This window comes from Phacochoerus africanus, chromosome 4 (assembly GCF_016906955.1).
Source record: "Phacochoerus africanus isolate WHEZ1 chromosome 4, ROS_Pafr_v1, whole genome shotgun sequence".
Classification (NCBI taxonomy): Eukaryota; Metazoa; Chordata; class Mammalia; order Artiodactyla; family Suidae; genus Phacochoerus; species Phacochoerus africanus.
This window is the reverse complement of record NC_062547.1, coordinates 33,610,100-33,629,564: the sequence shown is the minus strand read 5'-3', so window position 1 is coordinate 33,629,564 and position 19,465 is coordinate 33,610,100. Positions and strand designations below refer to the sequence as shown.

At 34.8% G+C, this 19,465-nt stretch overlaps 1 protein-coding gene across 6 annotated transcripts in view; it reads left to right on the top strand.

Annotated features, from left to right (window-relative positions):
- The window catches only part of METTL15 (methyltransferase like 15), a 204,213-nt gene that overhangs the window by 98,967 nt on the left and 85,781 nt on the right, over nt 1-19,465 (top strand). For all 6 annotated transcript variants that reach the window (XM_047776101.1, XM_047776103.1, XM_047776104.1 and 3 more), the window contains exon 4: nt 3,233-3,369. In XM_047776101.1, the coding sequence (XP_047632057.1) occupies nt 3,233-3,369 (137 nt within the window). The remainder of the gene's footprint in view (nt 1-3,232; nt 3,370-19,465) is intronic.

Genomic DNA, 19,465 nt, shown 5'->3' with positions numbered 1-19,465 from the left:
ATATCAATTTCATTTATCCCCCCAGACCCTACATACCATCCGGAGCTATACAGAGGCACTGCATCTTCTTACCTCATGTCACATTTAGTTTTGCCTAAGATACCTTTTGTTTTAACTTTTGTAGACCCTCTAGGACCAAAAGTTTGCCTTCCTCTGTGCCATGGAGAGAAATAGAAATCTCTGGTAGCACTGGAAAACTCGTGATTTATCCTTCAGTTCATCACCTAGCCAGCTACTCTGAGATTTTAATCACCTGTCAGTCACTTCATTGGTCTTACACCTTTCTGGAATTTGTTCATCTTTTCCATCTCTCCTCCACCCAACTTCAAAGAATTTTTTTTTTTTTTTTTTCCTTTTCCTAAGGACACCACTAATCCAGGGTAACTACCATTCTCTTTTTCTGAACTTTTTTTTTTTTTTGTAGCTAAAGGATACAAAAGTGGTCATTTTCAAATGATACTAAAGATAGAAAGTTTTTTCTTTCTTCCATGGAAAAATCTTTGGAGAACATTCATTCTAAAGTTCTAAATACTTAGGCATCTTCTTGAAAGAAGAGAAGAAAAGAGAGAGAAAGAGAGTTGTCAAGAGTTAACCTGCAAACAAACAAACAAACAAACAAAAAGAGTTAACCTGCTATGTAAAGATAAAGAAAGACTAGTTTTCAAGAGTCTGAATTCTGTTGAGAATGTGTTGTCTCTAAAACACTATACTTTTCTTGTATAATTTCTATGATGCTATCTGTCATGATTCTTAGACCACCTACTAATTTTTTTTTCTTATTTTGTTCTTTCACTCTCTTCCTCCCTTCTTCTCTCAATTTTTTTCAGAAAGAGAACAGAATTCAGAGTTAGTGAGACTTTTTTTTAGAATTCTCTTTCCCTCACTTACTATGAATATGATCTCAAATCACATTATCTCTTTGAACCTGTGTTTTCTATTTGTAAAAGTGGAAATGATGCCACTTGTCTATATTCTCTTACAGAGCTTTTATAAGATAAAGTAGGAAAACCTTAGTACTTGGAAAATCATAAAGCAGTGTCCAAATATAGACTTTATTGTTAATGCAGAGTCAGAGTGGTGGGAGAAAGAATATAGGTTTTAGAGTCAGATATACCTGTATTCAGTTCTTACATTTGCCACTTAACTAGCTTAGTGTAATACTAGTTTCTGTGTATGTCAGATTTACTAACACCTACTTCATGGCTGTAAAGAAGACATAAGATAATCTTTATAAATCTCTGAGGTGAACATGGGTACATTTTATCCTCTTTTCTTAGATAAAGCAGTTAAACCACAGAGAGCTAAAATGATTTGGCCAGGATTATACAGGTGATAAGTGAAGTTACCAGGAAAAAACTCTTGATATCACATATAGGTTTGGTATTTTAGATAAATTACATTAGGTAATTTCAAAGAAAGAATTCCTTATATGTTTGGAGCATAAGACATACATCTGTATATATGTATAGTTGAAACTCATAAAAGGGTTGTTTTGAAACATTCATATTTATTGTTCTTATGTATTTGTTAAGCAAAAAAAAAAAAAAGAATTCTCAAGTCTTATTTTACTGTCAACTTGTACAAATTAAAAAATGTATTTATTTGTCAACTTAATGACCCGGAAGAAAGGAAAAACTAATTGGCCCTCATTTCAGTTGTACTGCTTATTATATTTGATGGCCAGTGTATATTAGAATTTTAAAAATGAAGGTCAATGGCTCCAGTCACCTATGAACCCAGGACATATGGTAGGATTCACTTCTAGTTTCATAAATTCCGTTTGTCTGCACTTTTTGCTTTGTGTTACTCTTGGTTGGTAATAGATTATTTTTTTTCCTGTGGAAACTTCCTTGATTGTCAGTATGTCTCCAAGGGCATAATCGTGATATATTAAAAAGTAATCATGTAAATTATAATCATCATCTCACATTTTGCAGAATATTTTTAATAATAAGGATTTTTCCTTTTAAATATTGATTGGGACTTTCCTGGCTTGGGGTAATGTAATAATATGCAAATTATTTTATTTTATGTACTCTTAGTTTAAACCCAGGGTTATATAAGACTTGATATTGGGACATAACAAGAAAGTGGTTTATATTTTTGCCTGGAAAAGTTCTTAGTTTAAATTATGCTAAACCTCTACCATGTTCTAAACTGAGGGAAGCTATGGTGAAAGATTTTTACCTACTCATAGATGCATAAAATAAATTATAGGCTGGGAAAGGAAATAATTTGAGTTTGAGATTTAAGTATGTACTCCTAACAGCAATAAAGACAATATAATGGCTTTTAAGTTCTGTTTTAAAGTTACTGTTTTAAAAAGGTGAAAAATGTATGTAGCCATACATTTTGTACTGAGTGATAGAAGTTCAAGTTTGTTATACTAACACATTTATGTTAAAAATCAATACTTGTACCTTTTTAAAAAAACACATTTACATCTTATATTTTGTATCTCTCTTCTCAGTTTTTATCAGAATATTTCCTCTCTATTATTCTTTGAATAGCAGGCTAACTTTTTTGAGGGCTTAATCAGAGGAGAGGACTCAGCGTGGTAGCTTACAGAAAAAAATTCAAAGCATAATCATGCCTTGTCGCTGACCACTCTCCCTGAAATAAGTTGTAACATTCACGGTAGGGAAATGTTCAGATTCATTACAGGAATTTCCTTTGTGGAGGGCACACATGAACTTTTTAAAAGTTACATGTTTAAATATTTTTAACAGTCTGACTTTTAGTGTATGTTGCCGTAACATTCAATATTATTAGAATACTTGTTTTTATTTTCATCATACCAGTGAAGCTTTTTGAGAGAGTACATTCAACTAAGAACATAACTTTGAGGGAATGTGCTAAGAGTATCTTGACTTCTACCTACAATCAACTGCCTTGTTCACATGTTTCTTATGGTCCAGGTCTGGTTTTTGCCCAATTGTGACTTTTTTTTTTTAATGATTGTATGGAAGAAAAGGTAAATTTGTGTTCAATTGTCCAGCCTGTGCCAGAGGTTATTATTTTGCTGATACTCTGACAAGTTCTTTTGGACTGATCACTCATAATTGATCCAGATCTCATGTATGACAAATTGAACTCTCAGCAAAAAATTTGTAAATTTTTTTCTATTTGCTATCAGCTCTGAAAAGCATTATGTTTGTTTAGAAATTAAGGTATCTGGCAAAAATAAATTTTGTTCATGCTAAAGAGTAATTTTCTTTTCTATGTTGGCTAGTTTTTTCTAGATATGACGTTTGGTTCAGGAGGACATACAAAAGCCATTCTACAGAAGGAGTCAGATATTATTCTGTATGCCTTGGACAGAGACCCAACAGCTTATGCAATCGCTGAACAGCTTTCAGAAGTGTATCCGTAAGTAATACTTTTGTGTAATTATTTAATTTTGGTGCTGAGTTTTATAGAGCTTGGTTTCAATCTTGGAATTTATCCTCCCTTCTATAATACTCTGCTATACTATTTCCTCCCTTTTTAATTGATGTAAATGCTATTTTTAAAATCTTTTAAAAAGAAACTAAACCCGCCACCCCAATAAACAAAAGGAGAAAGAAATCCCAAATGATTTTTCATTTTGAAAATAGCAAAATTGGTAGTACCCTTGTGGCATAGCAGGTTAAAGATCCAGTGCTGTCACTGCAGCTGCTCAGGTCACTGTTGTGGCACAGGTTCTATCTTTGGCCTGGAACTTCCACATGCTGCAGGCATGGCCAAAAAATAAAAATATTAAAAAAAAGAAAATAGAAAAATCCCTTTTCATTCTGATTGTTAAGGAAAAAAGAGAGCAAAAATATATGATTAAGATTGAGAGAGACCAACCATAGACATAAGGTAAATTAAAAGATAATACTACTGTAATCATGTGGCAATATGTGAAAGCTAGATGAAATGAATGCTGTCCTAGCCAAATATAAATTATTAAAATTGACTCAATAATTATAAAACTTCTATATATTATTACTGTAAAAGAGATTAGAAAAGTAACTAAAGTACATAGAAAAATGCACAGTGACCACATTTGCCATTATAAATAGCTCTTTAAGAATAGGAAAGAGTATTACCTTTTATACTAGTCCTGACTATGGTAAATATAGAAAACTCTTAAAGTTCATTTTATATTGAATCTAGTATTGTTTTAACACCTAATCTTGTTAGTGATAGTATAAAAGGAAAAAGAGAAAAAAAAAAATCCAGCCTCACTGAAGTATAATTCAAAATGCAATACTATACATATCTAACTCACCCATCATTAGTTAAAACAATAATATCTATGGCCTAGTAGGGTTCAACTGAAGAATACAGAGATGGCTCCATATCAGACAATCAATCAATGATGTTTGATAAGCATCATGATGATCAGATACCTATTCTTATTAAATCTCTAAGTGAAAAGGAATATTTTTTCCCATTTCCCTATCTGGGTGTTTACTGCTTGAGTAGGTTATTAGATTTTATCTAACCATTTTATTGTATCATCTTATTAGTTTTACAAGTCCTTTTAAGTTTTTAAGTATTCAGTCAAGTCATTATAAAAAACAGAATATTTTCACTTTAATGTCTTTTTTTAATGATTTTAATTTTTTCCATTACAGCTGGTTTACAGTGCTCTGTAAATTTCCTAAATTTCTTATTTACATCTTCTAGACCGTCCAAAAATATTGATTAAAGTATGTACAGAAGTTAATTCACATTTACATCCTGATTTTGACTAGATTGTCATAGTATTTCACCTTTTGGGAAAATAATTGCTGTCTTGCTCTTGGTTAATAGGATATTTTAATTAAGTAGTTTATTTATATTTCCTTTCTTAAAAGTACCTAAAACTATATAGAATATTTAGTAATAAATTTAACAAGAAAGATATATTTCAAATAAAAATAGACCTATATAATTTCATTGAGAGACCCACAAGTTCTGAACAAAAGAGAAAGCATATTCGTTTAGGGGTGGAACCCAATTAATATATGTATTTATTTTTCTTCCAGGAACTATCCCAATTTATTTCACCTTAACTGATTTTTTTTTTAATTTGGATAATATAATCTTGTATATATGAGAGGAAAATGACAAGGTCTTTTGAGAAAAAGAAAAAATTGAGGGGAAACTTGTCTTACCAGAGGTCAGATCACACTATAAATTTACTGTAGTGAAATCAATATGATATTGGCATAAGAATAGGCAAATGTGTTAGTGGATGAGAAAATCCAGATATAGATTCTACTATATAAAAGAGTAAAAGATAAAAAATTTTAATTCATTGAGAAACTAGTACATTACTAAATAAATGGCATTGGTACATGGCTATCAAACTTGAATAAAATAAAATGTACCTCTTTTTTAAGTCATATCTAAAAATAACTTCCAGATAGAGTAAGAAAGGAAGGAAAAATTGAAAATAAGAGTCCTGAGGAGATTATATATAGGGGTTAAAAACTCTCTTAATTGAGACTAGAAATCATAAATCTATGAAAGTATGTAATAGAAATATCTATTTATATAAAAATTTTAAAAATATATGGCAAAAGTAGTGTGGTAAAGTTTCCAAACAGTTAACTTAGAAAGGAAGTATTAGTAATACAGAGAACAGGAAAAGGATTGATATTGTAGAGAGGAAAAATATATTTCATCTTTACCCTTCTAAATTCTCAGCAGATCCCTGTATCAAAAGACAGATTAACAAGAGAAAAATATATAATTTATTTACATTTTATGTGACACATGAGACTTCATAAGGAAATGAAGACCCAAAGACATAATTGAAACAGAGCATCTTTATATTAGATTTGATGAAGAGTGGAAAGTTATGGGCAAATATGACAGGACAAAGGGTATGAGCTAAGTATAGTAATCTGGGAGAAGTTTAGCAAGTCCCATTTATTCACATTCCTTTCATTGTCCCATCATTTTCAGAGACAAAGCAATCTTCTTTCTTTTTGGTATAGGGAGGGCATCTTTTAGGACCTGCTTTTACAGGAGGGGCAGAAAGTTCTTCCTGCATGTGCCATTTCTAAAATTGTTTCAGTTTAAAATGTTCATTATGTCAAGGGGACATATTTTGAGGTATCTTGTCCTGAACCCCATCAATATTATATTATATAGGGAGAATTCTCTCAAAAGTGATAAGACAACAGATTCCAGTTTTAAAAATGGTCAGAGGATAGAAAAGTCACTCATGGAAGATTAAGGTGTGAAAAAATATTCCATGTAAGTAACAGTGAGGAGGGAAATGAATTAATAATGGTAGAGTAATTTATACTTATCAGACTGGAAACATATAACAGTTTTGAAAGTGAGGATATGCAGGAAAGGATATTTAGTTTTCATGGATATCTTTTAGTACCAAAAAATAAGTAACCTGATTAGAATCTATCCCATTCCAATAAAAGAATAAGTATCTAAGGAAACATATTCCTTATTACAGTATTTGTCTATATGATCATAGAGAACTTGAAAAAGAAGCAATTAGTGGTAGAGGGAGCTATGGAGAAAGGGAAAACAATGATTAACAGAAACAAACCTAGAGATTATGTGATTACATCTCTGCATGCATACATAAAGTAGACAATGCCAAGTGATGCTGTGTTATTATTTATAAATACCTACATATATAGTTATAGTACAAAAATGTACGTGACAAAGAAAAACAATTTGGGGCTAGGGATTATTTCTGGGGATAATGGATAAATGGATGGATGCTTGGTTAGAAGGATGGACAGATTAAATAGATTGCTTATTTTCTTAAAAATACATATGTAGTTATAGCTTGTAGCAAAGTGTGCAAAAAGGAAACCTTTTGTCATTTCAATGTGAGGAAATACAGTTCTTTCTTGTATTTATTTATTTATTTAGCTGTTGTCATAGAGGAGCCTATTCTTCTCCAGAAAAATCCCCTGTTCTTCAGTCTGTCAAAACTAAGTCAAAAATAGAAACTAACATTTTCACAGAAAACTAAGCAATTCATAGGAAGGCTGAATTTTAGGCTAACCCATTTTAGCTCTTTCAAAAAAGATGACATGTCAGATCACCTGTTGTTTGAAAACTGAAACTTTTCCCCATTGCCTCTGAAGACTGTACAAGAGGAAACACATTAAAATTGGAGCAGTGGGGTGTTAGCTGACTTTTACCACAGTGGAAGGTTGATGTTGGAAGACAATTTTTTAAAACAAAATTTTTCTGAATTTAGGAATAATATGTGTTCTGTATACTGAGTTTAGAGAATATAGACATATATAAAGAAAAAAATGAAAGTCATTATTGATTCTATAATTTGTATGTTTAAGTAGATTATAAAAATATAAGCTGTTACTTTTAATAGTTTCTAAAAGTAGGTATTCTCATTGGGGTAAATTTATGTTATACAGAAAAGTATATAGAAAAAAATTAAACTCACATATCTTCCACCACCTAATCAGTAGTAATGATTTTGTATTATTTCATTCCATCTTTTTGTCATTTCATTATATTGTATATACTATTTCTTGTTTGAATTTTTTAATACCTGTAAAATGGTAGAATATCTTGACTCATCTGAAAAAACCATTTTGATCAATTGTATTAAATATGTAATTTAGAAAGAATTGACATCCTATTCAGCATCCAATTCAGAATCATGATATACCTTTCCATTGATTATAGTATTTTGTGTTTGTGATTAATATTTAAGAAAAAAAAGCAAAATAAATAAATAAATGAATAAATTTTTGGAGTCCCCATCGTGGCACAGTGGTTAACGAATTCGACTAGGGACCATGAAGTTGCGGGTTCGATCCCTGGCCTTGCTCAGTGGGTTAAGGATCCGACCTTGCCCCTTGAGCTGTGGTGTAGGTCGCAGAAGCGGCTCGGATCCCGTGTTGCTGTGCCCCTGGTGTAGGCTGGCGGCTAAAGCTCTGATTAGACCCCTAGCTTGGGAACCTCCACATGCCGTGGGAGCGGCCCTAGAAAAGGCAAAAATACAATAAAAAAAATTTTTTTTCTTAAAATTATATGATACAGAAAAGTACTGAGAAGAAAATTAAAGTAATTCATTTCCTCCTAATCTTTCTGGTTATGTGTGTGTGTGTGTGTGTGTGTGTGTGTGTGTGTGTGTGTATATATATATATATATGCATTCATACATGTACAAATATAGTTTAAAAAATTTTATGCTATTTATGCATTATCAGCACATTCATATTTCATAATGTTATCTTAAAGAATTTTATTAATTGTAGAATACTTCTTTATGTAATTAAAAATTTATTAGAATCCCAATTCTAATATAGTCTTATCTATGTCCATAATCCTGCTATTTTAAATCTTTCTGTGCTAAATTATTTTAGTTGTACTTCCTATAAACAACAAATACCAGATGTACTTTGTGTAAACAAATCTGAGTATGTTTTCTGTAAAAGATTTTTAAGTCAGGATATACTTGCTCTTTCTATGTCATCATTTTTTATATTTTCTATTTTTGTGTTTTGCTCAAATTTTTCTGCATTTAAAATTTCTTGCATCCTTTATCCATGTGTGTATATATATATTTTCATATATATATATTCATTTTTGCCTTTAGCAATTTTGATGACATTTTAATTTTTTTATTTACTACTGGCTGATGTTAGAATTTTTTTAGATTAAAAGTAAACATTTTTTATTGTTAATTATGCAGAAAAAATATTTACTGATAAACTACTCCATGTAAAGAGAGAATTTATTACTTCCACTTTTATTACCCTTTTCTTTCCCACTCCACTTCTTGACTTTTAAAATATTATTTTGGATTTTAGACATTAATATCTACTATTATGATAGTTATTAGTTAACATTTGCATTGTTTGGCAGTCATATTTAAAATAATTTTACTTAAATTAATTTCCTTTGTTTTGATGTACCCCATTAGCCTTCTTATAATACTCTAAGTCTCATTTTGAGCTCTTTGTGTAGTCTCATTTCTCAGCCCACTAATTCCATCTTAGTATTTTTATAAATATGCATAAGGAAAACATCTACACAGTCTACCTGAGACTGTGTTACTAATGCTTTCTTACATGGGCAGTAGCTGATTTAGTATACCATTTTGAGAATTGTATTAGATAGTACTATTTTTCTTCTAACATAGAGTTTTTTGGAGAAGTCTGAGGTCAACCTAGTTTATTTTTTCCTTTCCTAAGTTTCTCACACCCTCCTCCCACTATCAGGCTATATGTTTACTAGATATATTTCTTTGAATATTTTTGATATTCATAAATTTCACTAAGAAATGTTACTAATTAGTCTCTCTCTTTTTTTTTTTGTTTTGATTCGTTTTGACAGTATTGACTCTTCCAATCCAAGAGCATGGCATATCTTTCCATCTGTTTGTGTTGTCTGATTTCTTTCATTGGCATTTTATAGTTTTCAGAGTACAGGTCTTTTGTCTCTTTAAGTAGGATTATTCCTAGGTATTTTATTCTTTTAGATGTGATGGTAAATGAGATGGTTTATTTCTATTTCTGATCTTTCATTGTTAGTGTATAGAAATGCAATAGATTTCTGTATTAATTTTGTATCTTGCAGCTTTACCAAATTCATTGATGAACTCTAACAGTTTTCTGGTAGTTCTTTAGGATTTTCTAGGTATTGTATCATGTCATCGGCAAAGTGATAGTTTTACTCCTTCTTTTCTGATTTGTATTCCTTTCATTTCTTTTTCTTCTCTGATTGCCCTTGCTAGGACTTCCAAAACAGTGGTGAAAGTGGCTGTCCCTGTCTTGTTCCTGATCTTAGTGGAAATGCTTTCAGTTTTTCACCATTAAGAATGGTGTTTATCCTTTTGCTGTTCCTTGAGTTTATCATCACTTTTTCAAGTAGGTTTTTTTTTTTTTATTTGTACACTGGCTTATTTAAGTGATTACTTCCAAATATGATTCCCTTTCTTCTGTATCTTCTTACTTCTTTCATATTTAGAGGAGACCTTTCAATATTTCTTGTTTCGTATTGTTGTATTCTTTTAGTTTTTGTTTGAGAACATCTTTGTTTCTCCTTCTATTTTAAATGATACTCTTGCTGGGTAGAGTATTCTAGGTTACATATTTTTTTCTGTTAGAAATTTGAATGTGCCTTGACACTCTCTTCTGGCCTGTGGTGTTTCTGTAGGGAAATCAGCTCATAGCTTTATGTAGGTTCCCTTGTAGTTAGCTCTTTATTTTTCTCTTGCTGCCTCTAGAATCCTCTCCTGTAATTTTTGCCATTTTTATTATATCTTGGTGTAAGTCTTTTGCAGTTCAAATTGTTTGGGGCCCTCTATGCTTCCTGTATCTGAATATCTGTTTCCTTCTTTAGATTTTGAAAGGTTTCAGCCGTAACTTCTTCAAATACATTTCACCCGTTTTCTTTTTCTTCTCCATCTGGAATCCCTATTATGCATAGATTGGCAAACTTTATGTTGTCTGATACATCTCTTATATTGCTTTTATTTTTTTTTAATTTGGCTTTCTGTCTGCTGTCCTAATTGGATAATTTCCATTATTCTATCTTCCAAGTCACTTGTTTCTCTGCATTACTCATTTTGCTGTTCATTGACTTTCGCTCAGATTTCATCTCTGCAAATGAATTTTCTAATTTTTCTTGGCTCCTCCTTATAGTTTCTAGTTCCTTTCTAAAGTAATCTGTGTTACTGTTGATAGCCATACTTAATTCCTTTAGTATCTTTATTACCTCCTTTTTGAACTGTGTGTCTGTTAGACTGCAGAGGTCTGTTTCATTGTTTGCTCCTTCAAGGGTATTCTCCTGTTCTTTTAACTGGGAATGGTTCCTGTGCTTCTTTATTTTGCTTACATTTTTCTTATTTTGTGAGTTTAGGGAAAACAATTATCTTCTGTAGTCTTGGAGAGCTATTTATATGCAGGAGTGTCCTAGGGTAGCTTGTGTGGCCTTACAATTTTTTTGGCATAAGGACCGCTTATAGTTTGTATGCTTGCTGTTTCTTTCCTCAGTATGTGAAAGCCATTATCTCCTTCTTGGGCGGTGTGCAGGTGCATTGCCTGCATGTATTTCCAGAGAGATGGGGGCAGTGGGTAGAGCCTGGTTACTGGGCCCTTGGCAGTGGCAGTGGCCATGGGGAGGTGGCAGCAGAAGGCTGCTTCTGGTTTCAGGGCCCTCTGCAGTGACCGTGACCCTCAGGGAGGTGGGAGCAGTGCCCAGAGCCCTTGCCAGTGGCAATGGCAGGGCATGTGTATTCTCAGAGAGGCAGGGGCAACAGACAGTAGTTGGTTGCCTGGCCTCTGTGGTGGTGACCTCTGGTGTGACTGGGGTGGCAGGCAGTGCTTAGTCACAAGACCCTTAGTGGTGTTGGGCCATGCCCACTCCTGGAGTACAAGACAGCTGCTGCGGTTTGCATATACACCTGTCTACCATGCAAGAGGTGCCTGTCCCTTGAGTGCCAGCAGCTGTGCAGGGGGAGAAGTTTATCTGGTGGGCCCAGGCCTCCTCCTGCATTCCCTTGGCTATGGCACTCTGCTCCCTCGCCTGATCAGACTGTTTACACACAGCCTACCCTAGTTGTCTCCCTGGGACTGATGTGAAGCCTAAGCCTCAGTGCCCAGCTCCCACAGAGTGTCTTAGGCTGTGGTGCACCAGGTAGTGTTACAGGTCACATGTGCTACTCTGTCTCTGCTTTGCCTCCCTCAAATGAGCTGCTGAAATTTTCTCCAAGACTTTGAGTCTTCCCCCCGTCCCAGCTTATCTCCATGTCAGTTAGGAGGCCTCCCAGTGTGCAAGTTCTATTCCTGCTTCACAGCTTCCATTTCAGGTGTGCTGATCCCATCCTGATTCCTTTTTTTCTCTTCTCTCTTTCTCTCCTCCTCCCCTTTTTTTCTGCCCTGTTTTTTGGAGGGTTTCTTGCCCTTTTTGGAAGTCTGAGGTCTTCTGCCAGCATTCAGTAGATGTTCTGTGAGAATTGTTCTTCATGTAGATGGTTTTTGTTTTTGGGTTTTGGCGAGGGGGGGGGTGTTGATGCATTTGTGAGGGAAGATGAACTCCACATCCTACTCCTCTGCCATCATGATCCCACCCCAGCAGATCTTTCTTCAAATTTGTGGAATCCAAGGTATATGCATCCTAAACTTTTTTGTATGTGAAATAAGTCCTTTTCAAAAGTATGCTTTTGCTCTGTCTCTTTAGTACAGAATTCTTTTTTTTTTTTCCTCGAAGAATCTTTTCATAGGCCCTGCCTTATTTGTATATTTATGTGTGCAGTTTTTACTATTTGGGTAGATTGTCCTTTGTCCTGTTTATTGTCCAGTCATTTGGGGCTGGAATATTAAGATTTCAAGGTTGAAAATTACTTGAGAGACATAGTCTCTTACTGGAGGAAAAAAAAAAAAGAGAGAGAGAGATCATTTGGGAGTCCTTTTCTAAGAGAGTTCTATCACCTTTTTCTTATTGGAGAATGCAATTCATAAAAGCTACTATTCCCATAATGTATTACTTCTGTGGCTCTTCCAGCCTTCCCACACTAGGGAGATTCTTCATATCTTGGGCACATTTTGACAGCACTTATCCACTTCTGCCCATGGTGTTATTGCATTATATGAATTATAATCCATAAATGGATGTAATTATAAAGATTTGGTGGCTGGATATGAAGAGGCAGTGGGGTAAAATGGTGCCAGCATCCTCAGAGTATTCCTATCTACACGGTTTAAATGATTCCTTCAGATGCTCTCTTCTTCCTTTGAGCCAATGGGTATGAATGAAACAGTCTAACATTTTAACTAACTGGCTCCATTGCCATTAATCGGGATCTTATCTTGCCTTTGCTGAGAAGAGTTATTTTTCCTGTATTCTAACATCCCTGAGGAACATTAAAATAGTAACACCATTTGATCTTGCATTTTTGTTTGTTTTTAGAGAAAATAACTATCAGTATTGGCCTCCATTTTTCTATTAAAATTTGTTTTATGATCATTAACTTAGGAAATAATAAGGATATTTACCTGTATGAAATGGTCTATTCTGGAATTCCCATCATGGTGCCCTGGAAACGAATCTGACTAGGAAACATGAAGTTGAAGGTTTGATCCCTGGCCTCACTCAGCGGGTTAAGGATCCGGCATTGCCGTGAGCTGTGGTGTATGTCGCAGATGCAGCACAGATCTGGTATTGCTGTGGCTGTGGCGTAGGCTGGCAGCTACAGCTCTGATTAGGCCCCTAGTCTGGGAACTTTCATATGCTGTGGGTGCGGCCCTAAAAAGACAAAAAGACAAAAAAAAAAGAAAAAGAAAAAGGAAATGGTCTATTCTAAATGATGAATCTGATCTGTTTCAAGTTGTGCAGTGTATTCTTTAGCACTTGAATTTTACCATTTACCTTCTCTTCCTTTTCAGCCACCATTTCTTCTTTTTGGTTAAATTCATAGGTGAAACCCAGGCAAAGACAAGTCTTGAACTCATGGCTTTAGGTTCACTTCTTGTGTTCTTTCTATCATACTAATTGTAATTTACTTACATTCTCTATCAGAGCTAGGACTCAAAACTAGGAATTTTGTCTTTAGGACCAATGTAAAAATCATGAAACGGAATACACTATCTTCTTAAACAGCTCTACCTAAAATTTAGACTGCAAAGATAAGATATGAAATAGCTGTTTTTAATCTTACTAACCATGGGAGGCCAGATATGCTATATACCACATAGTAAAAGAATTTTTATAAATATAAACAAACATGAAAAAAAGACAACTTGGAAAAATTAACTGGATCTTTTTGAGCTATCAATGATGATTTGTCACCTTTAAACTGTTTTTGGCAATACAGACATTACTAAAACAGAATCTTGTATTTTGCCTCACTGAATACTATTTTTTTCTCTATTACTCAATGAATTTATTACATTTATAGTTGTACAATGATCATCAAAATCCAGTTTTCCATCCCAAAACCCAAGCACATCCTCCCACCCCCTGAACTGTCTCCTTTGGAAACTTAAGTTTTTCAAAGTCTGTGAGTCAGTATCTGTTCTGCAAAGAAGTTCATTCTGTCCTTTTTTCAGATTCCACACATCAGTGAAAGCATTTGATGTTGGTGTCTCATTGTCTGAGTGACTTCACTTAGCATGATAATTTCTAGGTCCATTCATGTTGCTAAAAATGCCAGTATTTCATTCCTGTTAATGGCTGAGTAATATTCCATTGTGTATATGGACCACATCTCCTTTATCCACTCCTCTGTCAATGGACATTTAGGTTGTTTCCATGTTTTGGCTATGGGGTTGTTTGTTTTTTTGGTATGGAGCAGTAGGAGGTGTTTATAAATTTTGGAGATTAATCCTTTTGTCAGCCGATTCATTTGCAAATATTTTCTCCCATTCTATGGGTTGTCTTTTCATTTTGTTTAGGGATTCCTTTGCTGTGCAGAAACTTTTAAGTTTAATGAAGTCCCATTTGTTTATTTTTGTTTTTACTGTCATTACTATAAGAGGTGGATCTGAGAAGATGTTGCTGTCGTTTATGTCAGAGAGTGTTTGGCCTATGTTTTCCTCTAAGTGTTTTACACTGTCTGGTCTTCTGTCTAGGTCTTTAATCCATTTTGATTTTATTTTTGTGTCTGGTGTTAGGGAGTATTCTAAATTCATTCTTTTCCATGTGGCTGTCCAGTTTTCCCAGCACCACTTACTGAAGGGGCTGTCTTTTCTCCATTGTATATTCTTGCCTCCTTTGTCATAGATTAGTTGACTATAGGTGTGTGGGTTTAATTCTGGGCTTTCTTTCCTGTTCCACTGATCTATATTTCTGTCTTTATGCCAGTACCATACGGTTTTGATAAATGTTGCTTTGTAGTATAGCCTGAGGTCAGGGAGCCTGATTCCTCCAGCTCCATTTTTCTTTTTCAGGATATCTAGCTATTCTGGGTCTTTTGTGCTTCCAAACAAACTTTAAAATAATTTGTTCGAGTTCTGTGAAAAATGTCCATGGTAATTTGATAGGGATTGCATTGAATCTATAGATTGTCTTGGGTAGTATAGTTGTTTGACAATATTGATTCTTCCAATCCAAGAGCATGGTATGTCTTTCCATCTATTTGTGTCATCTTTGATTTCTTTCATCAGTGTCTTATAGTTTTCAGAGTACAGGTCTTTTGTCTCTTTAGGTAGATTTACTCCTAGGTATTTTATTCTTTTGGATGTGATGGTAAACAGAATTGCTTTCCTAATTTTTCTTTCTGATTTTTCATTGTTAGTATATAGAAATGCTTTCAATTTCTATGTATTAATTTTGTATGCTGTGACTTTGCCAAATTCATGGATGAGCTCTTATAGTTTTCTGGTAGTTTTTAGGATTCTCTAGGTATAGTATCATGTCATCTGCAAATGGTGATAGTTTTACTTCTTCCTTTCCAGTTGGGATTCCTTTTATCTCTTTTACTTCTCTGATTGCTGTGGCTAGGACTTCCAAAACTATGTTGAAGAGTAGTGGCAAGAGTGGACATCCTTGTCGTGTTCCTGATCTCAGCAGGAATTTCTTTCAGCTTTTCACCATTGAGAATAATGTTAGATGTGGGTGTGTCATATATAGCCTTTATTATGTTTAGGTAACTATGCCCCTCTATGCCCACTTTATGAAGGGTTTTTTTCAGAAATGGATGTTGGATTTTATTAAAAGCTTTTTCTGCATCTATTGAGAGGATTGTATGGTTTTTATCCTTCAGTTTGTTAATGTGGTGTATCACACTGTTTGATTTGTGGATATTGAAGAATCCTTGCATGCCTGGGATAAATCCCACTTGATCATGATGTACAACCCTTTTAATGTATTGTTGTATTGGGTTTGCTAGTATTTTGTTGAGGATTTTTGCATCGATGTTCATCAGTGAAATCAGCCTATAATTTTCTTTTTTTGTTGTGGCTTTGTTTGGTTTTGGTATAAGGGTGATGGTGGCCTCATCAAATGAGTTTGGGAGTATCACTTCCTCTGCAATTTTTTGGAATAGTTTCATAAAGATAGATATTAGCTCTACTCTAAATGTTTGATAGAATTCACCCGTGAAGCCGTCTGGTCCTGGGCTTTTGTTTATTGGAAGATTTTTGTTTTGTTTTGTTTTGTTTTGTTTTGTCTTTTTGCCTTTTGAGGGCTGCTCCCGTGGCATATGGAGGTTCCCAGGCTAGGGGTCGAATTGGAGCTGTAACCACCAGCCTATGCCAGAGCCACAGCAACACAGGATCTGAGCCACATCTGCAACCTACACCACAGCTCACACCAACACCAGATCCTTAATCCACTGAGCAAGGCCAGGGATCGAATGTGCAACCTCATGGTTCCTAGTCAGATTCGTTAACCACTGAGCCACGATGGGAACTCCTGTTGGAAGTTTCTTCAGCACTGTTTCATTTTCCGTACTTATGATTGGTCTGTTCATCTCTTCTATTTCATCTTGGTTTAGTGTTGGAAGATTGTACTTTTCTAAGAATTTGTCCATTTCTTCTAGGTTTTCCATTTTATTGGCATATAGTAGTCTCTTATGATCCTTTGTATTTCTGTGATGTCCACTGTTACTTCTTTTTCATTTTGAATTTTATTGTTTTGAGTCCTCTCTGTTTTTTTCTTGATAAGCCTACCTAAGGGTTTATCAACTTTGTTGGTCTTTTCCAAGAAGCAGCTTTTTGTGTCATTGATCTTTTCTATGGTTTTCTTTGTTTCTATTTCACTGATTTCTGCTCTGATCTTTATGATTTCTTTCCTTCTACTACCTTTAGATCTTGTCTGTTCTTCTCTCCTGAGCTGCTTTAGATGTAAAGTTAGCTTGTTTGTTTGAGCTTGTTTTTGTTTCCTGAGGTGGGCTTGTATTGCTATAAACTTTCCTCTTAGAACGGCTTTTGCTGTATCCCATAGGTTTTGGAGTGTCGTACCTTTGTTGTCATTTGCTTTTAGGTATTTTTTAATTTCCCCTTTGATTTCTTCAGTGATCCATTGGTTGTTTAGTAGCATGTTGTTCAGTCTCCATGTGTTTGTGTTCTTTGCAGTTTTTTTTCTTGTTGTTGATTACCAGTCATATAGCATTGTGGTTGGAAAAGATGCTTGATATGATTTCAGTTTTCTTAAAGTTACTGAGGTTTGATTTGTAGGCCAGGATGTGATCAGTCTTAGAGAATGTTCTTGTGCACTTGAAAAGAATGTGTATTCTGTTGCTTTTGGATGAAATGTCCTATAAATATCTATTAAGTCCATCTGGTCTAATGCTTCATTCAGGGTCTGTGTTTCCTTATTGATTTTCTGTCTGGATGATCTGACCATTGCTGTGAGTGTGGTGTTAATGTCCCCCACTATGATTGTGTTGTTGTAGATTTGTCCTTTTAAGGTTGTTAGCAGTTGCCTTATATATTGTGGTGAAACTATGTTGGGTGTGTAGATATTTAAAATTGTTATATCTTCTTCTTGGATTGATCCTTTGATCATTATGTAATGACCTTCCTTGTCCCTTAAAATATTCTTCATTTTAAGGTCTATTTTGTCTGATATGAGTATTGCTATTCCAACTTTATTTTGATTCCTGTTTGCATGCACTATTTTCTTCCATCTTCTCACTTTCAATTTGTATGTGTCCGTAGTCGTGAATTGGGTCCTTTGAAGTCAGCATATATATGGATCTTGTTTTTGTATCCATTCAGCTAGTCTATGTCTTTTGGTTGGGGCATTTAGTTCATTAACAGTTAAGGTAATTATTGTTATGTATGTTCTTATTGCCATTTTATTAATTGCTTTGGATTTGTTTTTGTTGTTCTTTTTTCTTCCCTTCTTCTCTTGTTCTCTCCTCTTGTGGTTTGATGACTGTCTTTAGTGTTGTATTTGATTTGATTTTTTCTTATTTGTGTATCAATTGTAGATTTTTGGTTTGCAGTTACTCTGAGTTTTCGATATGAGTCTGTATATATATGAGATTGTTTTAAGTTGTTGGTCTCTTAATTGCAAGTGCATCTCCAGTATCCTGCATTTGTACCTCCTCATGATTTCTGATTTTGGTTGCATAATTTTGTGTGGGTGATTTCATATCTTTACTGTATATAAGGTTTACTGGTGAACCTTGTCATTTGCGGTATTTTTGTTACCTGTTGCTGTCTTTTCTTTTCTGCCTAGAGAAGTTTCTTTAGTATATGTTGTAAAGCTGGTTTAGTGTTGCTGAAATCTATTAGCTTTTGCTTATTTGTGAAGCTTCTGATTTCTCCTTCAAATCTGAATGAGAACCTTGCTGGGTCAAGTAATCTTGGTTAGAGGTTTTTTCCTTTCATCAAGTTATGTATATCATGCCACTCCCTTCTGGCCTGCAGAGTTTCTGCTGAAAAATCTGCTGAAAACATTATCAGGGTTCCCTTGTATGTTATTTTTTCATTTCCCTAGCTGCTTTCAAGATTTTCTCTGTCTTTAATTTTGGTCAGTTTGATTAATATGTGTCTCGGGGTGTTCCTCCTTGGGTTTATTTTATATGGTACCCATTGTGCTTCCTGGGTTTGTGTGAGTGGTTCCTTTCCCATGTTAGGGATGTTTTCAGCTATTATCTCTTGGAATATTTTTTCTGTCCCCTTCTCTCTCTCTTTTCCTTCTGGCACCCCTGTGATACAGATGTTGGTGCATTTTACGTTGTCCCAGAGTTCTCTGAGCCTCTCTTCATTTGTTTTCAATCTTTTTTCTCTCTTCTGTTCCACATCCATGATTTCTCCTAATCTGTCCTCCACCTTGCTTATTCGTTCTTCTGCCTCCTGTATTCTGCTGTTGGCTGCTTCTAGTGAATTTTTAATTTCAGTTATTGTATTTTGCATCTCTTCTTCTTTAAGTTTTATATCCTGTATCTCTTTGCTCTGTGTTTGCTGTAAACTATCCATCTTTGCCTCCAGTTTATTTCCAATGCCTTGCATCATCTTCAGCATCAGCAGTCTAAAGTCCTTTTCCTGGAGGCTGAGAATCTCCTGATCACTTAGCTGATTTTCTGGGGTTTTTCCTTTCTCCCTCATCTGAGTTATAGTTCTCTGTCTTTTCATTTTTATAGGATATTGGTGTGGTGACATTTTTACAGATAATGGAGTTGTAGCCTATCTTACTTCTGGTATCTGCCCCCCTTATGGCTGAAGTTGGTACGGGTGATGGGGGGCTTGCTGTAGGCTTCCTGATGGGAGGGACTGATGCCTGCCCACTGGTAGTTGGAGCTGATTCTTATCCCTCTGGTGGGTGGGGCTTTCTCTCTGGGTGAGATTAGAGGCAGCTGTGTGCCTGGGGGATCTTTAAGCAGCCTGTTTACTGATGTGTGGCACTGTGATCCCACCTGGATTGTTGTTTGGCTTGGGATTTCTCAGTGCTGATGGGTAGGACCAGATTTTCCCAAAATGGCCACCTCCAGAGAAAGGCACTGCTGCTGAATGTTCCCAAGAGCTTTGCTTCCAATGCCCTTTCCCCACAACAAGCCACATTCACCCCCTGTTTTCTCAGAAGATCCTCTAAGAACTGCAGTCAG